The following is a 22,047-nucleotide window of genomic DNA, read 5'->3' as shown; positions in this document are numbered from 1 at the left end:
ATATTAGTAATAACAAAACTAGAACACTTCTGAAGAAACTTAAAAGGGACCTGCCAAATCGCACGTATCGGTTGGAAGCCAGCGTTCTGATCAGACCCGAATCATTATTATGTTGACTAACATACTTACTCCATTCTGTAAACTAACACTAGTGTATAAACTAAAATTAGGCAAAATGCTAAGGTTAGCTTAAATGCTGTCAGTAGGATGTGTGGTATCACCAGCATGTTGATATATATTGACTTACTCCATTCAGTATGATTAACATAGCTAATAAAAAATCAACTAAAATGCTTATTTTAGGTACAAAATAACAGAACAAAAATAGCATAATTCCTATCACTAGAATAATGAGTGACTAGCATTTTGATACTAAGTAGTAGGATGAGGGTTATCACTAACATGTTAACTTAAATAAAATTTCTCCATTCAGTGTGCAAACATTAGTTTATAAGCTAAAATTAGCTAAAATGGTAAGTTTAGCTTAATTGATTCCTGTAGCAATGGGAGGGAGGCATCACTAGCATGTTGACTTACATTCATTTACTACGTTCAGTATGATAAATGTAGCTAATAAATAAAAAAAAATAATCATCTAAAATTCTTGGCTTAGCTATAAGACTAAGCCAAGAATTTGGCTTAGCCTTATAAGCATGAGGGCTATCACTAGCATGTAGAGCAAGTAACATGTTGACTCTACCAGTAGGATGTGGGTTATCAACAGCATGCTGACCAACACTAACATAATTTAGTATGTATAAAACGTATATAAAATGGCAATGTTAGCTGAAATGCTAGCTCTAGTGTGTGGGCAAGCAGTAGCATGATGAACTACTAGCATGTTGACCCTATCATTAGAATGTGTGGTCCTAAGACAATATCCCATTGAACCCTTTTTTAAGCTTAATATGTAGAGATTGAACAAGAAATAATGAAGCTTTTATTATTGAAATTTTCCATAAGCCGCATTTTAAAAGGCCTCACCAAGCCCATGTGTTAACAGTGTTTGGGTTACACCAGTCATGAAAAGTAGTTTCCCTTTACTTTTTTGTTCTGTTATTTTTGTAACAGAACAAAAATAAATATTAAAGAGACCGAGGTGAAGAATAAGAGGTGCCTGCCATGTTATTACATAATACTGTAATGCACTTGCTGTTCTGCTTGGTGGGCTTATGTTCTGTTTTTGAACAATAACTGTTTCCATGGTTTGGTGTGCACACTTTAATGTAATTTCTCTGTCGGCTTGTAGAGCTGTCTGTCAGCCAGTTGCTACAATGTGTGTATGTGTATGAGTAGAGCTGACGCAGAGACAGTAACAAGAAGGATACGAGCGGTTTTGAGTTGTTGTTCACCTGTTTTTCTGCATTATTTTCCCTTTGTTGTGGTACAATACAGCCGCCGTAACTTCTGAAAGTTCAACAAGCGACCAGCTCTGCCATAGACGGAAGCTCAGAGAGAGAGAGAGAGAAAATTAGAATTAGAATTTCACACTTCACTTGCATTGTTGGAGTTCTTGAACATTATTAGAAGGTTACTGGTGGGTAGCTGCGCGAGCATGAAATACTGTTTCTGCAAAGCAATGATCTTGCTAAACCTCACCATTTATATTGCCTTAACACAGCAAATTAGTGTCCTTTTAAATACCAGAGTGAACCTTTTCTCATCAAGACATTATCCAAAGGATTAGCTCCATAAGTAGGAGCTTACTCTTTCTTACTGTTTATTCAATGTCACATGCTGTTTTTATTTTGTTTTTAATTATGTAAAGCACCTTGAAATGCCTTGATGCTGAAATGTGCTATACAAATAAAATTTGATTGATTGATTGATTGATAGGACAACCTCTTCCCTATATGAATAAGACGTGTTCACACCCATTTGATCCACACATGACTTTTCATTTTTATTCTGCACCAAGGTTTCTTTCTTGCATTCATATGACATTGACTTAAGCTTGAACTTATTATCTGACATCAGCTTTCCACTTCTCTCATCAGATACATTTGCTCTGCAAAAAGAGCAGTTGTGGTGTTGCACTCAAAAAGTGGTGTGTGCTGAATTAGCAGCTAAATTTGCACTGCAATAGAGGGATGGATTCTGCTAAGCTTGCAGCCATTTGTTTTGGATCATTTCAAATCTGAAGTAAGCCATCCTTACAATCTGCTGTGGGCTTATGCTGCTGGCCCTCCATCTGGTGATGGTCTGGGACTTGAGCTGCTGGTTCAACTACTGAGGAAGTTACAGAAAAAAACAGCACCCTTAATACTACAGACAATTTATTACAAATACCCACAAAAGAGCTGAACAATGTCATATTAAGCAATACAAAAGCAGTAACTGCTGCACGGTTATGATCTAATTAAATAAACAATTGTTGTGCATGACAGGTTAGTCACCTTCAAACTGCTGAGTTTGTTGGCATGGACTTTGCTGAACAAAGGAGGATCTTGTTTCCCAGCCCCATGTCTGTGCATCAGTTAAGCCGAATGTTGAAGAATCCCTGTTGATCTTTGAATTTAACCTCCTTCTTAACTTCTCCACAGTACATGTGTAACAGGGTTTAATTAAAAAAATATTATAGATGTGAATTTTGTCAAAAATTTCGGTAACACTTTATTTGAAGGGGTGTGCATAAGACTGACATGACACTGTCATAAACATGACATAACATCTGTCATGATCATAAAGAAGTCTTTGTGAATGTTTATGACAGTTGTCATGAAGTGTCATTCATAATGACACTTTTAATGCAAAGTTGCTCAAAAAGCTGCATTGAAAGTCCATTAAAAATGCCAACTTTGCATTAAATTGTCTTAATTTACAAAATCATGCAAAGTTGCCACTTTTAATGGACTTTTAATACAACTTTTAGAGCAACTTTGCATTAAAAGTGTTATTATTTACCGAATGACACTTCATGACAACTGTCATAAACATTCACAAAGACTTCTTTATGATCATGACAGATGTTATGTCATGTTTATGACAGTGTCATGTCAGTCTTATGCACACCCCTTCAAATAAAGTGTTACCAAAATTTGTTTATTTATTCTTTAAATTTACTTTGTTTAGTCAACAGGTTGTTTCTACAGACATTTTATTGGTGTTTTAAGTTCTGCTGTGCTGCTCTTGACAGTTGGTGGTTACCATAGTAACCGGTACCTGACAGCTCCTCCCCCCTTTTTCTATTACTGTGCCCTGTGGTTATGTATTAGAATCAGCTCTGTGTTTTCTTTACAAATATCATATTTTAACATATAGTTTAGACAAATCTAATAATATACGGTGTTTCATGAGTAATTTTGCTATGTTTTGTATTGCTTTGTAAGCTATTGCTTTGTACTTTGTTTAGGGTTATATCTTATTTAATGCACAAAGACAGACGTTGCTGGAAATATGTTAACCACCAGCTTGATTTCCTCTTTTCTTAGGTACGTTTTAATTTTTGACGCAGAGTAATGTTTCAGTTATCAGCTGTGGTAGTCTTTGAATGTTAAATGTGATTATGTGGATTAATGATATGAATTTGTGTTAAATGCCACTTTACAGTCACAATCAGCCCCTTTTTCTGTTGCTGTCTGTAACTGTGGGGCAGAAGCTGCTGGACTGATGTCAACCACCAAGTTGATTTCGTCTTTTGCTAGAATAAGTACAATGTGGCTATCATTCTGACCTCAATAGACTAATCAAAGAATAAAGATACATTTAGTTTGATGTGCAAACTTTGCAGAAAGTAAGATGAGATAATCAGTTTCGCTCTGTTAGCTACTTCTGACCTTCTGTTCTGGCTAAGTACCTAGCTAGAGTGAGTTTCTGGTAAAATTATCAGGGAGAATTGATGAAATTCAACACTTTTCCTAGAATATGATGCATGGTTTCATCATTTCACATTATGTTACTCTTGTATTTCCCGAATCAAGACTGGTTTATTTAGCCCAGGTTGGAACTGCTGGAGCTGAATGTAGGTTTAGATGTGAGCATGACATATAGTTTTGAAAAATAATATCTTAGTCCATGTAAAAAAAAAAACAACCAAACAAATAAATGACTCTGTAAGACAAATTTAAATAAATAAAATTTTTTATTAAGCAAGCCAAAATTTACAGACAGGTCTGGAGGGGACAAAGCCAGAGTGACTTTAGTTTTAAAACTAAAGTCACTCTGACTCTTTTTACTGGTGGAGGCAACAGCTGCTCATATTTGGCATAATTATGTTTAAGCATCACTTGTATACATTGGTCTTTACCGGGACCCGTCTCATTATGCGGCAGCCTGCAGCTCTGAAATGTGAGCACGTTGCACATTTCTCTGTAGGTTTCAGCTTAGACGTGTCACCGAGACATAAATATGTAGCTTACTACATTATTCTCCATTAATAACTGCTTTTGATACTGGCTTTCTTCATTCCTGCATCTGTCGCCATGGTTACTCTCACTGCTTGTCCTCAAAGATTCCTTGTAGGTACATTTTGTGACGCCATTACCAGCACTCTAAAGCAAGAAAAGCTGAGTTTCTCGAGAAGTAACCATTGACAAGAGCTTGTGCCTCTGTTTGCAACTATAAGTGGGAAAATATCGGATGCAAAATCACATTGCACATGTGAAAAGAGATGTGGTTAAGAAAAGTGATGTGGAAATGACTTGTGAAACACTGGCAAATTCCCATGTTAAACAAAATAAAAATATGTTGCCACATATCATATAACTAGCTAAAGTAATTTCCACAAGTCCTTGTAGTTGACACCACATATTTCCCAGGTCATCACATATGTTGTGTACATGTGATCACAAATGTACATGTTTTGTTCTATCAGGTTATATCTTTATTTTGTTTATCACAAAAATGATAAACAAAAAAAAACAGTTTTGTGTGTTTTGTATGTCTCTTGCAGTTTTCTGATATATTTTTTTGCTCTGAAATCTCTCAATTCATCAGATTCTAATAAGCAATGTGACATCCTTCTACTGGTCTGCTGCAATAACCACAAATATATCACTACAGGACGGCGAGGACTGGGTCCTGCTTAAGAAGAAAGCAGGTTGAGAGAAAGGAAGACAGGACAGACCAGACAAACTTGGCACCAAATATCACATAAAGAATCAGTCACAACTAAAAAGTGAAGTGAAGCATCATGACTCTCACTCAGTTTCATTTGTCCTCCGATCTCTTCTTACGTCATCTTCCTCTCTTTTCTTCCAGAAGGCATCGAGGGAAAAGTAATAACACAAAGGATCCAAGCAGCAGTTCACAGTAGCGAGACATATCACAGGCGTGAAGTCAGACCCTTTAGTCCTAATTAATGCAGTGATGGACAAAGGCAGGAAGCATACGCTAAACATGACCAAGTTCAGGGCAAAAATCACCATCACGTTCACCTTGCTGTTGACCTTTGCAGACTCACTGAGGTGATGACGCAGGGTCCAGAATACCATGACGGTGCATCCAACGTTGACTGCCAGCAAGATGAACTCCAGCGTGGACTGAATGTAGACAGTTGATGATTTTTCTCTTATATCAGAGTAAACAGATTCGAAACACTTTGACCCGTTCGTACTGTTCAAAAGTCTTGAGAAACGGATACCCTCTGGGATATTGAGCACCAACACGAAGAGCCAAACCAGGACAGCTCCTTTCACGGCATTGGACAGGGTTCGTATGTGCCGTGTCTTCAGTGGATAAACCACAGCCAGCAGCCGATCCACGCTGATGAAAGTGATGAAGATGGAACTGGAGCGGATGTTGTTGCGAAACATCATTGTGACGAAGACACAGGTCAAGTTACTCAAAGGCCAACTGTCCGTGGCGTAGAAGTAGACCCTCAGAGGCAAGGTGATGGCCAGCATCAGGTCTGAGATTGCCAGGTTGATCATGAAAACTGCGATGGGTGATCTGAGTCCATGGTGGAAAAGCAGAATCCACAGTGACACGGCGTTGAGAGGCAGACCAAAAACCAGAATACAGCCAAAAACCACAGCATAAAACACAGACATGATTTCGCTGTTTACAGAAAGTTGCCGCAATAAAGCCGTTGAAGGAGCAGTTCCTCTCCCTGCTTTTCATCTGTCAGAAATGAATTGAGGGTAGCAAGTGACAGGAAATTTATGTGACTAACTATGAATTGTGGTCTCTCTGACGTACCCTAAAAAAACCTTTCTGTGTTCTGTACAGTGAGAGGAAGAGAGTAAGACATATCTGAAGTCAAATCTTTGGCAGCGGTTAAATTTTTGGGTAGCAAATTACTCACACGGAAAAGTACTCGAAGAAGATAAAAACAACTTTGAAAATAATTTGTTTGTTTTTCATGGATATTATTTCTTAAAATAATGACAAAACAATGACTTCCCCTGTGATGTGATTTTCAAACAAAATGCCCAATCCATTAAATATATTTCATTTATGTTTATTTCAGCGCTTGGTACTGACGGATAAGTGCATTAATCTCACATTTAGTTTTACATTATTTCACTGAATGTCTGTTGTCTCTGCAGCATCTGAGGAAAAAAAAAGAATGTTTTGATTAGTTTTTTTTTTTTAAATTATTATTATTTAAAACGGAAACAGTTGCTGAGGAAGGAGGTGTTATTCATAGCAAAACTTTCCAGTAGCGTAAAAACATTTCACAACACTCCCACACTTATACCACCTTCCTACTGATGCATATCTTCCGTATATTTCAAATGCAGTGTAAGATACACCACCTCAGGTGACTCACCCTCAGTCTGATTTGTCGTTCAGTTAAACATTTAACTGACGTCCTAAAAGGGGTGAGGGTTTTAATGTTTTTATCTTTTTAAATCTTTTTCAAAATGTCTTTCTCTTTCTCACTGTTTATTCACTGTCACATGCTGTTTTTATTTTAATTATGTAAAGCACTTTGAAATGCCTTGCTGCTGAAATGTGCTATACAAATAAAATTTGATTGATTGATTGATTGATTTGACTCCAAATGAATAGTCCAAATGAATAGTCCAAATGATCAGTTTTCTGTGAATACAGATTTAAATACATGAGGGTGCAAATATTTAACTTATATACTGTATGTGTGTCCACGTTCTCTTTTTTCCTAATGTAGGACATAAACTTAAACTAGAGAGAATTAAATAGCATCTTGGTTAGTCAAGTATTTGTAAATTAAAGAAAACATCTTTAATGCAGCCTGCCAGACTATTGAAACAACATTTAGGCGGTTGCTCATTGCTTTCTTCAAGAATAGATATAACTTTATTTTCCATATAATTTTCCTTCCTCTTGATGCAGCTACTTTAAGTCCTTCTTGTTGCACAGCATTCACACAACATGGTGCAGCCACCCCTGTACTTCACAGATGGGGATGTTCTCAGGCTTACAAACCTCCACCTTTGACCTCCAAATTAAGGTTTCTCCTCAGCAATGCTCCTGCTGCTTGTGTTTAAAGAATTAGGCAATGCGTGAACAGCATATTTCTCAAAGGAATTGATAGTGAATTAACAGGAAGTGCTTTCTCAAGTTCTTGGTTTTAAAGAAGTGTGAAATGTGCCCTCCTTGGAAAACGGCTTTAACCTTTGCGTGCACTCTGCTGAAGCCAGATCAAACCAGTCGGTGAAATAGGCTGGGTTTATGTTTCTTAAAGCCACAAAAGCCCCTGTTGACTTAATTTTCTACTTCTTCATTTAAAGAAGAAGCTTCTGTCTTTGAACCTATTATTTAGCCATTTACTCTTTATGCCTCTGTTTTGTTGACTATCACTTCTGTGATAATGATTTGGATATTCTTGGGAAAGGATAGTTCTGTAACTTTCTTAATTCTTCAAGTAATCTTGGAAATTTTTATCTGCATATTGGCTAAGAAACGTAGATTTGGCACTAGATATTTCTCATAATCTGGAAGCCCCACTAAATGAAATATTTATCCTAATTCACCTTCTTTTCCCCAGCTCCAGTCAAAATAAGAAACAAGACACCTTCTCAGGATAAATCTTGAATGTGTCTGAAATAATTACTACTTTTTTTTTATGACAATTTGTTCCCAGGAAATACAGTTTCTGGGCTTTTTTAGAATTGCAGACGAAGCTGTCAGCTCTCAGTCTTCTGTTTTGGGCTCTTTTGATGATCTGTTGTTTTTTTTTAAGACGTTCTGGTTAACTTGCTGTTTTATTTCCTGTTGATTATATTTTCTGTTCCTTTATTTTCACTGACTAGTCTCCCCACATGCCTGGTCCTTGTGTTTGCAACTCGATCAGTGACAAACTTTGTAGTTAAAAGAAAAGTATCTGCATCCAAATCTGACAAAAGTTTAAATAATTACCGTCTTAAATGTAGACAGTGTATCAGTTGGCTGCAGGTTGTCCAGAGACACATGGTTGTAAAGCTGTTTGTCATTAGCATAGCGATAAAAATTAAAGCTGATCTTTCACAGTGGCAGCATTAATAAATTAAAAAGTGTGAGACCCCAAAGGGGGCTTTTGTTGAACTCTGTATCTCACCTACATTTAGATACAGAGTTTATAATAGAAAAGAAAACTAATATATAATTTGAACCACCTAAAAACTGTCCAGCAGATACTGTTGTGAATCTACTAAGTAATATTTTGTGATCGACTGTGTCAAAAGCTGCACCTATGTCAGTCTTTAGATGTAAAAAGCAAAAGATTCATAGCTGTATTTCCATACTCCATACTTTCCAGATATTTATTTGTGAATAAAAGCAAACAAATGATCACTTTCAAGAGGTAATTAAGTACCTTAGCAACCATTTGTACTTATTTATTGTTGTGTTTGTCTCTGTAAGTTGTGTAATTAAAAAAAAGAAAGAAAGAAAGTTAACAAAACTAAATAAATCTTTGTGGACTGTGTGAAAGAAGACACGGCCTCTCAGTGCCTGTAACTGAAGCTTTCCAAAAAAGCCATTACAAAGCAAAAATATCCAATTACATGACCAAATTGATGCTCCTTTGTGCTGAACAGTCTATTTTACACACACACTAAAGCTGAAGTGACAGTGAGGTGCAACCCATTTCAGGTGGTATATAACAAGTTGCAGAACAATGAGATCCTTTTGAATCCTGCATGCAGGAGGTGTATCCAGCTCAGTTTGAATATCTGAATGTGATCAAAGATGCTTTTGTCTCCGGCCTGCGGCTTTGTCCTTTTCTTTCTTCTGAATATTGTAGATTCTGGTGAGTAAATGTGTTTTAGGGCACAGCTGATTTTGTTTTGGTCATAAGCGAGAAAACCTCTTTATTGCACCAGGTTTAACAACCAGAACAATTGGGTTAGCTCCCACACACAGCTCAGGTTTGTTATTTGGTGGATTATATAATTTTCAGTATGTGTTTTTTTCACTTTTTTTATTGGCAGGACGGATTCTGTCAAAGATTAATCAGCATTACCGTGATCTCCAGGCTCGGAAACACAAAGAGTTTTTCCTGACGCTCCTTGCTAGCAAAAGTAAACCTCTTCAACATGTGACGGAGGGCCGGGTTCACCAGCCGCTGGACCACTTCAATCGACAAAATGTCAAGACCTTTACTCAGGTAACTTAAGTAATTTTGGACTCTTCCATTGCTCCATATTTTCGTATAAAAATTAAAAACACGTATTTTTATACAATGCATTTTTGATCATTTTTATCCAAGAAACATCTTCGCTTGACTTAGAGTTAGTAGTTTTGTGGACATTTCTCTGTTAAAGTAATACACAGTCACACATGGTCCTACTGGTTATTTAAAATAACTTAACAGGAAATAGTGGAAACTTTCCTAAGCATTTCCAGTAAAGTAATGAGGAGTTACATGGATGGCTGAAAGTTTAACCTTTCTCTGTGGTGTAATGGCTTTTCAAGCTGTTCGCTATGGTAACTGCATTCTGAAAATATTCCATGTGCCACAACAATGTTTCATATGTATCAATATTAATGCAATGACTACTGACAGCTGCCACTTTACTGCTGAAAAAGTTTCTACTTGAGATATTTGGTGTCTCTGTGCTGATCTGAGGTTTTCTAAGCAACATGTTTCCTCACATTGTGCCTTTTAATCTGTAATCAAGCTCACTGAGAGATTTGTTGCTGAATAAAATTCATAAAAATGGAATCTCAGGAGTACCATTGTTTGAATGATTATATAGTTCAAGTGACTGAACATACAGTACATCTGGAAAGTATTCGCATAGCTTCACCAAATGTTATGTGATATGTTACAGCTTTTTCCCACATTGCATTCAATTAACCTTTTTCCTCAAAATTGTTTGCTCAGCTGACAGTTCAGTTATGAATGTGTGTTTAGTTGCATGTTAAGTTTATTGTATATTCATTACTTTGTTTATTTCTGCCTGCTCGTGTCTGTCTGGGTCACAGAGGTTCTTCGTAAACGAGGCGTATTGGCAGCGGCCCGATGGTCCGGTGTTTCTCTTCATTGGTGGAGAAGGTCCCATTTATAACTTTGATGTTCTTGCAGGTACCGTGGGACACAGATGCCTTTATCTGTTCATGTGACACTCTGTCCTCACTTTACAAGTAAATACATTTAATTTTGACAAATGGATGTCAGTGAAAGTCCTATAATATCAGAAATGATACTGTGAGACTGGAGCAAGTTTGGACAGTGGTAAATTTGTGCTAAACAGCACCTGTAAATGAAAAAAGCAAGACAAAAATTCAATTATATACAAATAATTTGATCTTTAATCTCTTTTACTTTGAAAAACTATGTTAAACCAGAAATGTAATTTATACATTCACCTTTATGACTTCTAGATGTAGCTTTTGCACAATATTATATTAAAATATCAATCTTTTAAAAGGACAGGGACATGTCAACAACTTGTTTTAAAACTCAAAATGAACCAAACATAATTCTTTTCATTTGAACTAAATAAAAATAGTGATAAAAACAAACACTGCATGTTGAGAATAGCTATATATTGAAACTCATTTTAGATTTTATATCTTCAACTTTACTGTAATCTCTTAGGTTGTTCTTAACATAGTAACATTCAAGAGTAATATTTTCTACTTCTTTGTCCTAGAAAGGAAATTCTATTTTTAAAAGGATTTGTGCAGCATAAAGCTAGCTCATTTATTCTTTGTTCTTCAAAAAAAAAGAAAAAAAAAGAATCCTATTTGTAAAATGTCTAATTTTTATTTCAATGTTTAATTCTTGAATATATTAGCAGATTCAGGTGAAACTGTGCTCAAACAGAGTTTGATAAAAATGTCAAAACACTAGTTTAAACCAGACTTTAAAACAGTAAAGTGAAACAGGACACTAAATCAGTCATTAAATATTATGTGAAAGGTAATAATAAAACCTATTTGGAGCTCTTAGCATCTGATTAACAACTCATTTTTAACTCTTGTTTTCCTTCCCACATATTAACTTCTTTCTGATGGTGGAAGAACTTCATGTCAAAAGCATGTAGTTCAGTAATACTTGAATAAACATCATGAGTTACAGCATAAGTAATTATAGACCAAACTTCAGTATAATAATTAGACAGACAGGCTTCATTTCAGATTTATGACCACATATAATTTCACTTTCAAAATCACTTTTTAGTTCCACTTTCAAAATCACTTTTTGCTCGTTTTAACAGCTTTGAAAACTCAGGTCCAACTCAGCTCCATTTGGTTTCTTGTTTAAATGAATAAACTGCTTTCACACTGAGTGTTTGTGGTATTTACCATGTTTTTCCAGGTCATCATGTTGACATGGCTAAAGAGCACAGGGCTCTGCTGCTGGCTGTGGAGCACCGTTTCTATGGCGACAGCATCAATCCTGATGGCCTAAAAACAGAGAACCTGGCAGACCTGAGCAGCCAGCAGGCGTTAGTGTTGGCTCTTCACCTGTGTTTGTGTCTGCGTGTTTCGCTCCACCTCATTGCATTCTTTAGATTTTTAACCAAATGTTGTCCATAGCTTATAGCCTGTGGGAAGATTTTTGGGTGTTACATTTACCGTTCTTAAATGAAGAGAACAATTTCATTGTAACATGAGAAACCTCAGCTTATTCTAACTCTTTGGGAAATGTTGGACATAAAGTCATTTTCAGCTACTCTAATAGATTCAAATTACCAAACTCATTTTCCAGGACAGTAATTCAAAAATAGGAGCACTTTCCTTTAATCAGGACAAGTGCCAGCCTTGTTAAAGCCCCTCACTGTTCACTACGCAGCTATGTGTGTGAAAGTGTCTGTGCTTTTCCACATCCTTAACACAGCGCCGTCATTTTTACACTTAGATCCGTCTGCTTTTGCATGTATTTGCAGATGTTTATGTACTGTAGCTTATAAAGCACATAGACATACATAACCCTATAATCTGAGACAAAACACCATAAGAAGAGCATATTTGGGTCATTTTCACTCTGTACTTTTATTCTCTTTGGTTCAGACTTGCTGACTTGGCTGTATTTCATCAGTACATCAGTCAGAGCTTCAATCTAAGCAGCAGAAACACCTGGATCAGCTTTGGAGGCTCATACTCAGGATCTCTATCCGCCTGGTTTAGAGGAAAGGTGCAGCACTTCACAAATGAATCTCTCACATCAATCAATGTTGTGGTTTCATAAATGTGACTTTAAAATGGCAAATATATGATAGAGAAACATTTAAGAATTAACCCTAAACCTTTTTTCTGAAATAATTCTTGCAATTTTATAATTTTCATCTTATCCAGATGTGATTAATGAAAAATATTTAATGTTTTGAGCTGTTTGTGACATTGTGGACAACATGTTGAAACTTCTAGTCTTTGTATTCTTTACCAGCACAACTATAAAATGACGTCAAGCTGAACAAGATATCTACTTATGTCCAAACTCTCATTTTAGCTCATGTTTCTAGACTGACAGACAAGAAAAGTGTAACTGGACATCTTATGATAGTACGGTTGTTTGGCAGGAAACATGTCAAGTGATGACCAAACTCCTCTGGAAAAACTTATTGTATGTGTTTCGTGTTTGATAAATAATTAAACTTGACATATTTTCTTTCCATATAGGCTTCACAGGTTAAAAAAAAAAAAAGCAACACAATTAATATATTTTCTGTGTCCATTCTTCTTGTGTTGTAGTTTCCAAATCTGGTGTATGGAGCTGTGGCTTCCTCTGCTCCTGTGAAGGCAAAGCTGGATTTTTCTGAGTATAGCAACGTACGAAATCTGTGATTTACAATCTACCAAATCCTTGAACCTTAAAACTACATTTTAAGAAACCTATTTAAAAATACAACTTTGGATTCCCGGCCTGTGGCTGCAGCCAAAGTAACAGAAGCAGATTCCAGTCTGGAACTTTGTGTTTCCTCCTTACTCACGCCTGCCATTCCCTCTGTCTCAGGTTGTCGGCTTGGGCCTGATGAATGAGGCTGTTGGCGGCTCAGAGAAGGTGTGAAGGCTGCCACATGGTTGTCTATTCATCAAATGAGAATCATTAGCTTCCTCTCTGTGTTTGTGTGGCGTATATTCAGCTCCATCTCCTGTCTGCAGTGTCTGGCTAAAGTGCGGGAGGCATTTGTTCTTGTTGAAGCAACGCTGCTGGATGGAAATTTCACCAAGGTGGCTGGAGACTTCGGCTGCTGTCAGACTCCCAAAAATCCTGATGATCAGGTGATGACTCGTCAGAAACAAAACACTTGATCGCTTCAACTCTGGGCTGATTTGACAGCTTTTAAGATTAAATAGTTAGTGTTTTATTTAAGCTATGATGTGGATATTTAGACTAATTTGTTATGAGTTCAAAACAATAAGATAACTGGAAATTTTGATCAACTTTTCAACTTACTTCACCTTGGAGTGCTGGTCATTTCATCCCATTGCTACTTTGAGAAAGTCTAATTTTGGTCATTTTTGTTCTTTTTTTCTGAAGAAATGAAGCAAATTAATATTTACTTTTTCTGCCCACTTTGACAAGTGTTGACAGACAAATTTAAAAAATGAAAAAATGACCAAGATTGATTTAGCCCATGTAGTTTAGCTTGTATTTTAGTGGTTCATCCCACACTTTATTTTGCAATCTTCTGATTCAGATACATGTCACAGATAAACGCACCTACAGAACACTTTGCCCACACTTCCTTTCTGCAGATGGAGTTGATGCAAAACTTGGCTGACATCATCATGGGAAGTGTGCAGTACAACGAAGAAGGAGTGTTGATGTCGATAAAGGAGCTGTGTGGTGTTATGACCGAAACAAGTGAGGAGAAGGAGGCAGAGATGGAGGCTTACAACCGCCTTGTGAAACTCTCACAGGTTCAAATGGCTTTTTAAGATCTTTATTTTAAATGTTCATGTTCAGAAATGACCACTAGAGGTCAGCACAGAGTCATTTCAGTGAATACCTCACCCAAGCCACTTAGGGCTTAAAATATGGTGGTGCCAGCAAGAAATACTTTTAGAAAATGTGCATATTACAGGTACAGATAAAAAAAATGCAGTGTTTTGTAAAAGTGCAATATTTCTTGCCAGTCATCTCAGAAAGTGATGTGAAGTTTTATTTCTTATGATTAAGAAAACCCAAAATTCAGTGGCTCAAAAAATTTAAATAATGTGACAAAGCTCATTAATGAAAGCATGGTGTCACATCTTAATCAGCTAATTAACTCAAAACACCTGCAACAATTTCCTGAGCCTTTGAACAATCTGTTACTCTGGGTCAGTAGGCTAAATAAGGAAGACTACTGACTGGACAGACGTCCTGAAGACATTCATCAACACCACAAAAGATCGTTCCTGAAGAACCTGGTATCCCAGCACATTAATAGAAAATTGAGTGGATGGAAAAAGTGCACCAGCAACAGGAAGAACCTCTGCCCTGGGAGCTTTGTCACAAACACCATACTAGAAATGAGCTACAAATGCCATATTCCCTGTGCCAGCCCTCAGGAAACCAGAGAAAACATCAGAGGTGACTTACTCTGAGAAAAGGAACTGGACCGTTGCGCAACGGTCCAGAGTCTTAATTTCATATTAAAGTAAATTTAAAAATCAAAGTCCCAGAGTCTATAAGAAGAGTGAAGAGGAACAGAAACCACATTGCTTTAAGTCTGTGAAGTTTCCAGTCAGTGATGGTTTTCTTTGCTGTGCCATCTGCTGGTTCTGGTCCACTGGGTTTTCTGAAATCCACAGTCAGTGCAGCTGTGTACCAGGAATTTCCAGAGCACTTCATGATGATTTTATTTTCCAGCATGACTTGGCGCCATCCCACACAACCAAAGGTACCAAAAGCTGGTTCCATGACCATGGTGTTCCTGTTCTTGATTGACTACCAAACTCCCCTGACCTTTAACCCCTTAGAAAATCTATGGGCTGTTATCAAGAACAAGATGAGGCAGATGACCTGAAGGCAGATATGAAAGCAATCTGGGTTTCCTCTACACCTACACAGAGCCACAGGCTGATTGCCTCTATGCTACGGCACAATGATGCAGTAATGAATGCAAAAGGAGCACAAACCAAGTACTGAGAGCATATGAATGCTCATATTTTCTATAACCATAACATTAGCATTTAAAACATTGATCTTTGATTGGACTAATGTGTTCTAACTTTCTGAGACACTGAATTTCAGGGTTTCTTTAATAAATTTCCATAAAAGAAATTTTACACTTTTGTGCAACATTCAAATTTTTCTAGATGTACCTGTAAATGAGTAGCTCTAAGGTAAAATGATTTATGTGTAAATAAATATGTGCAGATGTACCACAACACCTCTGATGAATCGTGTCTGGACGTTTCTCACGAGGAAACGGTAAAGAACCTGATGGACACGTCTCACAAGAGCAGAAGAAGAGCAGAGAGACAGTGGACTTACCAGACCTGCACTGAATTTGGCTTCTGTAAAACACACACACTCAAATAATCACTCAAATATCCCTCCTCCTGTACCTTAAACTTTCTTTTTCGTTGCTCTTACAGATCAGACCTGTGAAGACACTACCTGTCCGTTCTCTGGGATGGTAACCCTACAGGCTCAGACTAAGATCTGTACCAAGGTGTTTGGTATTTCCCAGCATTCTTTGCCTTCACGCATCGCCTTCACAAACAGTTACTACGGAGGGGACAACCCCAACACCTACAGGGTCCTGTATGTTAATGGTAAGATTCTGTTCACTGAAGGAAATAAAAACATCCAGCAAATGATTGAAGCTCCCTACCACAGTGAGCAGAAACAGCCCCCTTTTCTGGACAATCAAACACAGCAAGAAACTGTCTGTTGTGACGAGATTAGATAAGAAAACAGCGAAGCAGGGTCATTAAATACATGTGTATCATCATCACCGCAGGTGGAGTGGACCCATGGAAGGAGCTGTCAGTGGTTCAGGACAGCAGTGAGGAATCTCAGACAGTTTTCATTAAGGACACGGCACACTGTGCCGACATGTCGAAGGAAAGACTAACAGACCGCCACTCACTCAGGAAGGGGAGGCAGGTACGGTCTCCTGACTGAAACCAGTATAATACTGTAACTTGGAAAAATATTCAAACCATATATACTTTACTACCATAAACTTCAATGTATTTTCTCAGGATTAAATGGCTAGAACTTTGGCCATTATATATATTGGTGCTGCCATCGGTATGAGTCGATTTAGCCATTTTTTTAACATATCGATATTAGAGCGATAAATTAAACTGGGACAATATTAATAACCGATATTTGATTCCATCTTGTTGCTGGAGATGGAGGAGGTTGGTCATGTGATAGTGTGATGTGATGGTAACCATCATTAAATATTGGTTATTGTCCATAAAAGCAATATGAATGTCAGATATTGATATTTGCCCAAGTTTTCACATCAGCCCATCCCTTTGCTAGAACAACATAAGGTAGTGCATAGATAAGTTTTGTTGGTCATATTTAAAAGTTTACATGATTTCATCTTATTTTTCTTTTTACAAATAAAACTCAAAAAGTATTAAACATCTTTTTCTCTGATATTCTAAATGAAATCCATAATTAACATATAATCAACAAAACAACATCAGCTGTAGCCTTTATTTTGGTTTTGCCACGTTGTGAAAGTCAAATGTTAACTTTTGTTCTGCATTTAATGCCACATTAAAGTCCTTTTACATAATCCTTCAAAACATGACAAATTTGAAACTCTTTCTTTTATATTAGGTTATTTACAGTCACTCTAAGTTAAAACCTAAATTTGCATATTCCTGGTGTTGGCTGTTATCTAAATATTTTTCTAATCGGCACGATTAATATAACGGTGAACCCTAAAAACTAATGGAGACTCTATTTAGTACAAGGACATTTTAAACACGATATTCTCCTGCTTTTTTTCTCTCAGGAAATTGAGAATCATGTCGCCCGCTGGTTGAAGACAGCCGCCCTGGAGAAGATGACAAAACCAGGAGCATAATTGTGATCAGTGATATTAAAGCCAGATCAGCTCTTATCATTGTTTTCTGAAACTGAGAGAATCTGACTGCTTTCCTCCATTTCCTCCTGTTGTGTCCATATTAATCTCAGCTCTGCAGCCAGCCTCTGTGCTTGTGTGATTTGGATGCTGCCGTTAGCATTTTATGATATTAAAAATATATATTTTTGTGTGGTTTTTACAAGATTCACTTGCTGCTGTTACACTATTTCATCACTAGGGTGTGGTGTTGCAACTTTGTAAGAAAACTCCTCTGAAAAACACCCAATATTAAAGTTTGGAACCGTTAATCTGCTGTTTGTGTTTAATGCAGTAAGCCCGTCATGGTGGAACATTTTGGTCAGATTTGTTTCGTTTTTCTCCATAAGAAAAAATAAAAACTGAAAATAAACCAGAGTGCTGTGTCTGACTTTTTCCAAGGAGGTGATACAGTTGATTTTCTAACATCAAGAGGAATCATGAAGATTCAGGGTGTGTTCGGGGAGAAAAGGTGAGGGGAGAACCAGTTGTCCCAAGGCCATCTGTTTCCGTGTGTGTAGGAGTGTGTGTGTGTTCGTGTGTGTGTGTGTGTGTGCATGTATGCGTGAACCTCTCAACAGGGGGGTCAAAAGTGGGAGGTCATGACCCTGCTGACCTCCGTGGGAGTGAAGCTCATCAATCAACTAGAGGTTGGACAGAACAGCAGGGGGGCACACACAGACACGCAGGCCTTATAACACACACTGATACTGTAACACACGCACACACACACACACAGAAACATCGATCTGGGATTGAACACGTTAAAAAAGCAGATTTAAATCATGGCTTGNACACACACACACACACACACACACCCCCACACGCACACACACACACAGAAACACCGATCTGGGATTGAACACGTTAAAAAAGCAGATTTAAATCATGGCTTGACGAGAGCAAAAACGGATTTCATGGAATAAAAACAAAAATTTGATCTATGCTGAGACTAAATATTTGCTCATCCACCTAAAGCTCAGATGTTATCGCACATCAGGGCTCAGCTGACGAGAAAGAAGGAGTTTTAAACGGCATTCCTTTATTTTGCATCTTGCTTCAAACAATCTCTGTCCCCTCAATACTGCAAGTTTACACACACACGCACACACACACACACATACACACACACACACACACACTTGTACAAACTCCACTAGCTGCTATCTGGATTATCAGCCAGCACTTGCAGAGCGACAGGGTATGCTTTTTCTCTCCTCACCACCGCTCTTCCTCCTCCTCCTCCTCTCTCTCTCTGCAGCCTGTCCTGTTGATCAATGAGGAAGTTCTTGGGCCTCAACTATTAATCAGAGCCTATCGGCTATCTGTCCACTGAGCCAACCAATCACGGCTCTCCGACAGCTGGGCCATGAAAAATGTGGCCCTGGTGGATAAAGGGGAGGAGGTTGGGAGGTGGAGTGAGGGGGGCAGCGATGGGGTGGTGAAGAAGAGGAGGGAGGTGAAGAAGCACTCCATCTGAACCGAGTCAGGTCACGGCTGCACAACCGCTCTTAACGTGGAGACGGCCTCTGCGCGAAGAGAGTTCATGGGTTTCATGAAAGAGCAGGGCGATTAAATTTTCTGAGTCAAAATAACAAAACTCCAGTAAGTAAACAGTGTTTTCTCGGTGTCTCTGCAGCAGAAAGCTCCTGTGAGAACTTTTCCTCATGTCCAGCACCAAGACCTGTCCTTCCTCAATACGACTCTCGTCTGCATAATCACAGTTGCTCACACTCATCCATTCACATCTTATTGCCATGATTGGATTACATCTAATGCTATTACGCCGCTCCCATCTCTCCCCTTCCGACCCCCTCGTTGCACCTCTGTCTACCTCCTTATAGATTTCTTGCAGATGTTATTAGAGTCTGATACGATGCAGGTCTCCCCTCCTTTCTCCAACCCCATGTTTTGGATTTATGAACCCCTCAGACTTCTCTCCTTTAATCTGTCTCTCCTCCTCCTCTCCCTTCCTGCGCCCGTCCATCCATCATTCCCCGGCTTGGTTTGGGCGGAAGAGTATTAATCCCGCCATCCCATCTCTCACTCCTGTGGACAGATGAGAAGGTGGAGGAGAAAAATGTAGCCTGGAGGAGGAGGGGGAGAGGGTAGGAGCCCTCAGATTACTTTTCATAACATTTCTGTAGCATTGTGGGGAATTATGATGAGGCACGGCAGGTGTTCGTACCTTCAACAGGTAAACGCGGGGATAATTTTGCGCTGGTTCAACATGCAGTGCTGTGTGGAAATATTTGGACTTGAAACTCTTCACAGTTTTTTCAATCAATGACAATAAACCTGAATGTATTTTATTAGGATTTCATGCTGCAGATCAACATATATTAGCACATAACGGTAAAGAGGAAGCAAAACATCTGGATTTCAAATGTTTTAGCATGAATAAACCTGAAACAAATCTGACTGGTTTACTTAACACAGTGATCACGGCAGAGAGGAACGGCCATTACGATCTGACAAGTTTGAAGGAGGATGAAATAATGATTGAGGAGCTGCAACATCTCATTTTGCACAGAGAACCACTGAAGGAAACAATAACAACCTCTGAAGAAGAACCTGAACGCAACATCCTTCTTTACAAAATGTGAACAAGAATTAAGCGGTGCCAGATTTCAGTGGTTGCAGGATTTCTCTTTTGCAATTGGAAAAAAAACCCCAAAACAAAACGTGTTATTCCTTCCGCTAGCATTAGACTCATGCAGTTTGTTGTTGTTGTTGTTGTTGTATTTGCCCAGAATGTCCTGCGCTAAAGTTCACTTCCTGCTTTGGGAGCGACCGCTGTTCCGCTTGCATTCAAATATTAACTTCAACTGAACTGAGACCTCAGCAAACTCACCAGAACTAGCTTTTTTTTGTTTCATCAGAGTCCAATTCACACATTCCCAAGTGAATAGGACTTGCAAACAAACCAGAGTTTGATTAAAGCGGACTAAACAGTGCTAATGTGAATGCATCCTAAATTACACACAGGTGGGGTCTATTTACTAATTTATTCTGTACTAATCAGGTGACTTTTGATGACATTTGGTTGCACTAGATTTTATTTTGGGGCAACAGAAAGGAGCTAAGTACAAACACATGCCACAATTTTCATATTTTTATTCATAAAAACCTTTGAAAATCGTCATTGCCCTCCATCTTAATACTTCATGTTGAGCTATCACATAAAATCACAATTAAATACATTGAAGTTTGTGGTTGTAATGTGACAAAAATGCAGAAAAAGGAAAGGTATGTGAAACCTTTTGAAAGATATTGGGCATTCAGCTGAAAGAATAACTTGTCATATGAATCTCTGTGTCCTGTCCTCCAGCCTGCATGTTAAACTGGCAATGACAGACTCACTCTTTTGGTGTTCAGTCAAAAGATTGTGTCCTAATCAAACTGATGTCCTAAACACACACTCAGACAGAACCGGGGAGCTTTAAGGAATCCAATCAGTTCTGGAAAATCAATTGTTCAGTTCAGGGTATTTAATATGCCGAGCCCCTGCTCACTAAATTCACTGAAACTGGGAAGAAGAAGGGAAGACACCTTTGACCAGGAGTCAAGGAAAAGCCAATTCTCTCCAGCCCTCCCACCCTTCCCCTCCACATCCTGGCCTGAGCAGTGGCAGGTAGATTAAGGGGGGTGATAGATGCCCCTCTCTGTATCTCCCTCTCCCCACCCCCACCACCCACCCAATCCCCCTGTTCCCTCCATCCCATCCATCATGGCGGCTGGTGTAATTGCGGCTGCGTGGGGCTGGCAGAGGCAGCCTCCATCCATCTCCTTAACAACAAACAGTCATGAGGACGGATGGTGCTGCACTCCCCAGTTAATCTCCATCTATGAGGGAGGAGAGCGAGTAAGAGAGGGAGGAGGAGGAAAGAAGGGAGGGATAGTGGAGAAGAAAATAATACTAAAAACTAAAAAAAAAAAAGTAAAGGGGAAGGCAGAAGGAGTGGAAAATTGGTCACATGTTTCACTTCAGCAGGTAAAAACATCTAAAGATGAATGACCCAGGTGGCTGCAATGAGAGAATCTGGAGGGGAAAGTTTGCAAACAGGCTGCAAGAGCAGTTCAATAAGGGAGGATAAGCCTGGAGAGGGCTCCAAGGGAGCTGGGGGGAGAAAATTTATTCCAGTATTTAACAAGAATACCCAGAATCTGGAGACACTTCCATTTCTCTCTGTGTTCGCCCCACTTTCTTTTTCTTCATCCTGTCTTTCTCCTTTTACATCCCTACATTAGTCTGATCCCCACCGCTCTGTTACCGACACAGCCAGGCTCAGTTCACAGTTGTCTGATGTTTCGGCTGCTTGGTCGTTGCTGCCAGGGGTCATGGCAGCCAGATTTCCTTTATGGCGGAGTCACCAAAGTCAACAAGGCTGGGTGGCCTTCTGAAGTTCAGTAAAACTAGACCTTTGTGGCAAGATGATCAAACTGTGGAGGATGGATTACCATGTGAAACAGCTGGAACCGTGTATGTTTGAAGAAACAGAATCACGCTGAGAAGGATCTACAGAAGGAAAAGAGCAGTTTGAATATCAGCTAAATCTGACATTTCACAAAAAAGAAATGAAAGATGATGCATCTCTAAATAAGAGGAAAATAGAGACACAAGCGCGCGCACACACACACTCCCACACACACACACACACACACACAC

At 38.6% G+C, this 22,047-nt stretch overlaps 2 protein-coding genes and 1 long non-coding RNA gene across 3 annotated transcripts; 1 reads left to right on the top strand and 2 right to left on the bottom strand.

Moving 5' to 3' along the window:
- Nucleotides 1-1,891: 1,891 nt before the first annotated feature.
- Nucleotides 1,892-2,520, bottom strand: LOC107833801 (uncharacterized). Its single transcript, XR_001659564.1, has 2 exons — nucleotides 2,397-2,520; nucleotides 1,892-2,229 (listed from the first exon to the last, which is right to left on the bottom strand). It is a non-coding gene; the product is annotated as an uncharacterized LOC107833801 (long non-coding RNA).
- A 2,602-nt stretch (nucleotides 2,521-5,122) lies between these two features.
- LOC103155954 (lysophosphatidic acid receptor 6-like) lies at nucleotides 5,123-6,148 on the bottom strand. The gene has a single exon (XM_016663926.1). The coding sequence runs from the start codon at nucleotides 5,988-5,990 to the stop codon at nucleotides 5,139-5,141; it is 852 nt and encodes a 283-aa protein (XP_016519412.1). The 5' UTR covers nucleotides 5,991-6,148; the 3' UTR covers nucleotides 5,123-5,138.
- Nucleotides 6,149-9,093: 2,945 nt separating this feature from the next.
- prss16 (serine protease 16) lies at nucleotides 9,094-17,751 on the top strand. The gene is made up of 13 exons (XM_016663927.1): nucleotides 9,094-9,154; nucleotides 9,228-9,511; nucleotides 10,333-10,432; nucleotides 11,672-11,801; nucleotides 12,367-12,490; nucleotides 13,048-13,125; nucleotides 13,310-13,357; nucleotides 13,459-13,578; nucleotides 14,056-14,220; nucleotides 15,665-15,806; nucleotides 15,886-16,065; nucleotides 16,254-16,399; nucleotides 17,271-17,751. Exons 1-13 carry the CDS (start codon nucleotides 9,094-9,096, stop codon nucleotides 17,340-17,342), a joined length of 1,650 nt encoding a protein of 549 aa, XP_016519413.1. The 3' UTR covers nucleotides 17,343-17,751.
- Nucleotides 17,752-22,047: the final 4,296 nt, after the last annotated feature.

Source organism: Poecilia formosa, unplaced genomic scaffold, assembly GCF_000485575.1.
Source record: "Poecilia formosa unplaced genomic scaffold, Poecilia_formosa-5.1.2 Scaffold457, whole genome shotgun sequence".
NCBI lineage: Eukaryota > Metazoa > Chordata > Actinopteri > Cyprinodontiformes > Poeciliidae > Poecilia > Poecilia formosa.
The sequence above is the reverse complement of the archived record's forward strand: the minus strand, read 5'-3'. Positions and strand labels throughout refer to the sequence as shown.

Bases quoted from the DNA above. Each gene is read 5' to 3' on its own strand.
- prss16 (XM_016663927.1), top strand. From the start codon at position 9,094: ATGCTTTTGTCTCCGGCCTGCGGCTTTGTCCTTTTCTTTCTTCTGAAT. The intron at 14,221-15,664 runs GTTCAAATGGCT...AAATATGTGCAG, and splicing joins GCCTTGTGAAACTCTCACAG to ATGTACCACAACACCTCTGA. The intron at 16,400-17,270 runs GTACGGTCTCCT...TTTTTCTCTCAG, and splicing joins CACTCAGGAAGGGGAGGCAG to GAAATTGAGAATCATGTCGC.
- LOC103155954 (XM_016663926.1), bottom strand. From the start codon at position 5,990: ATGTCTGTGTTTTATGCTGTGGTTTTTGGCTGTATTCTGGTTTTTGGT.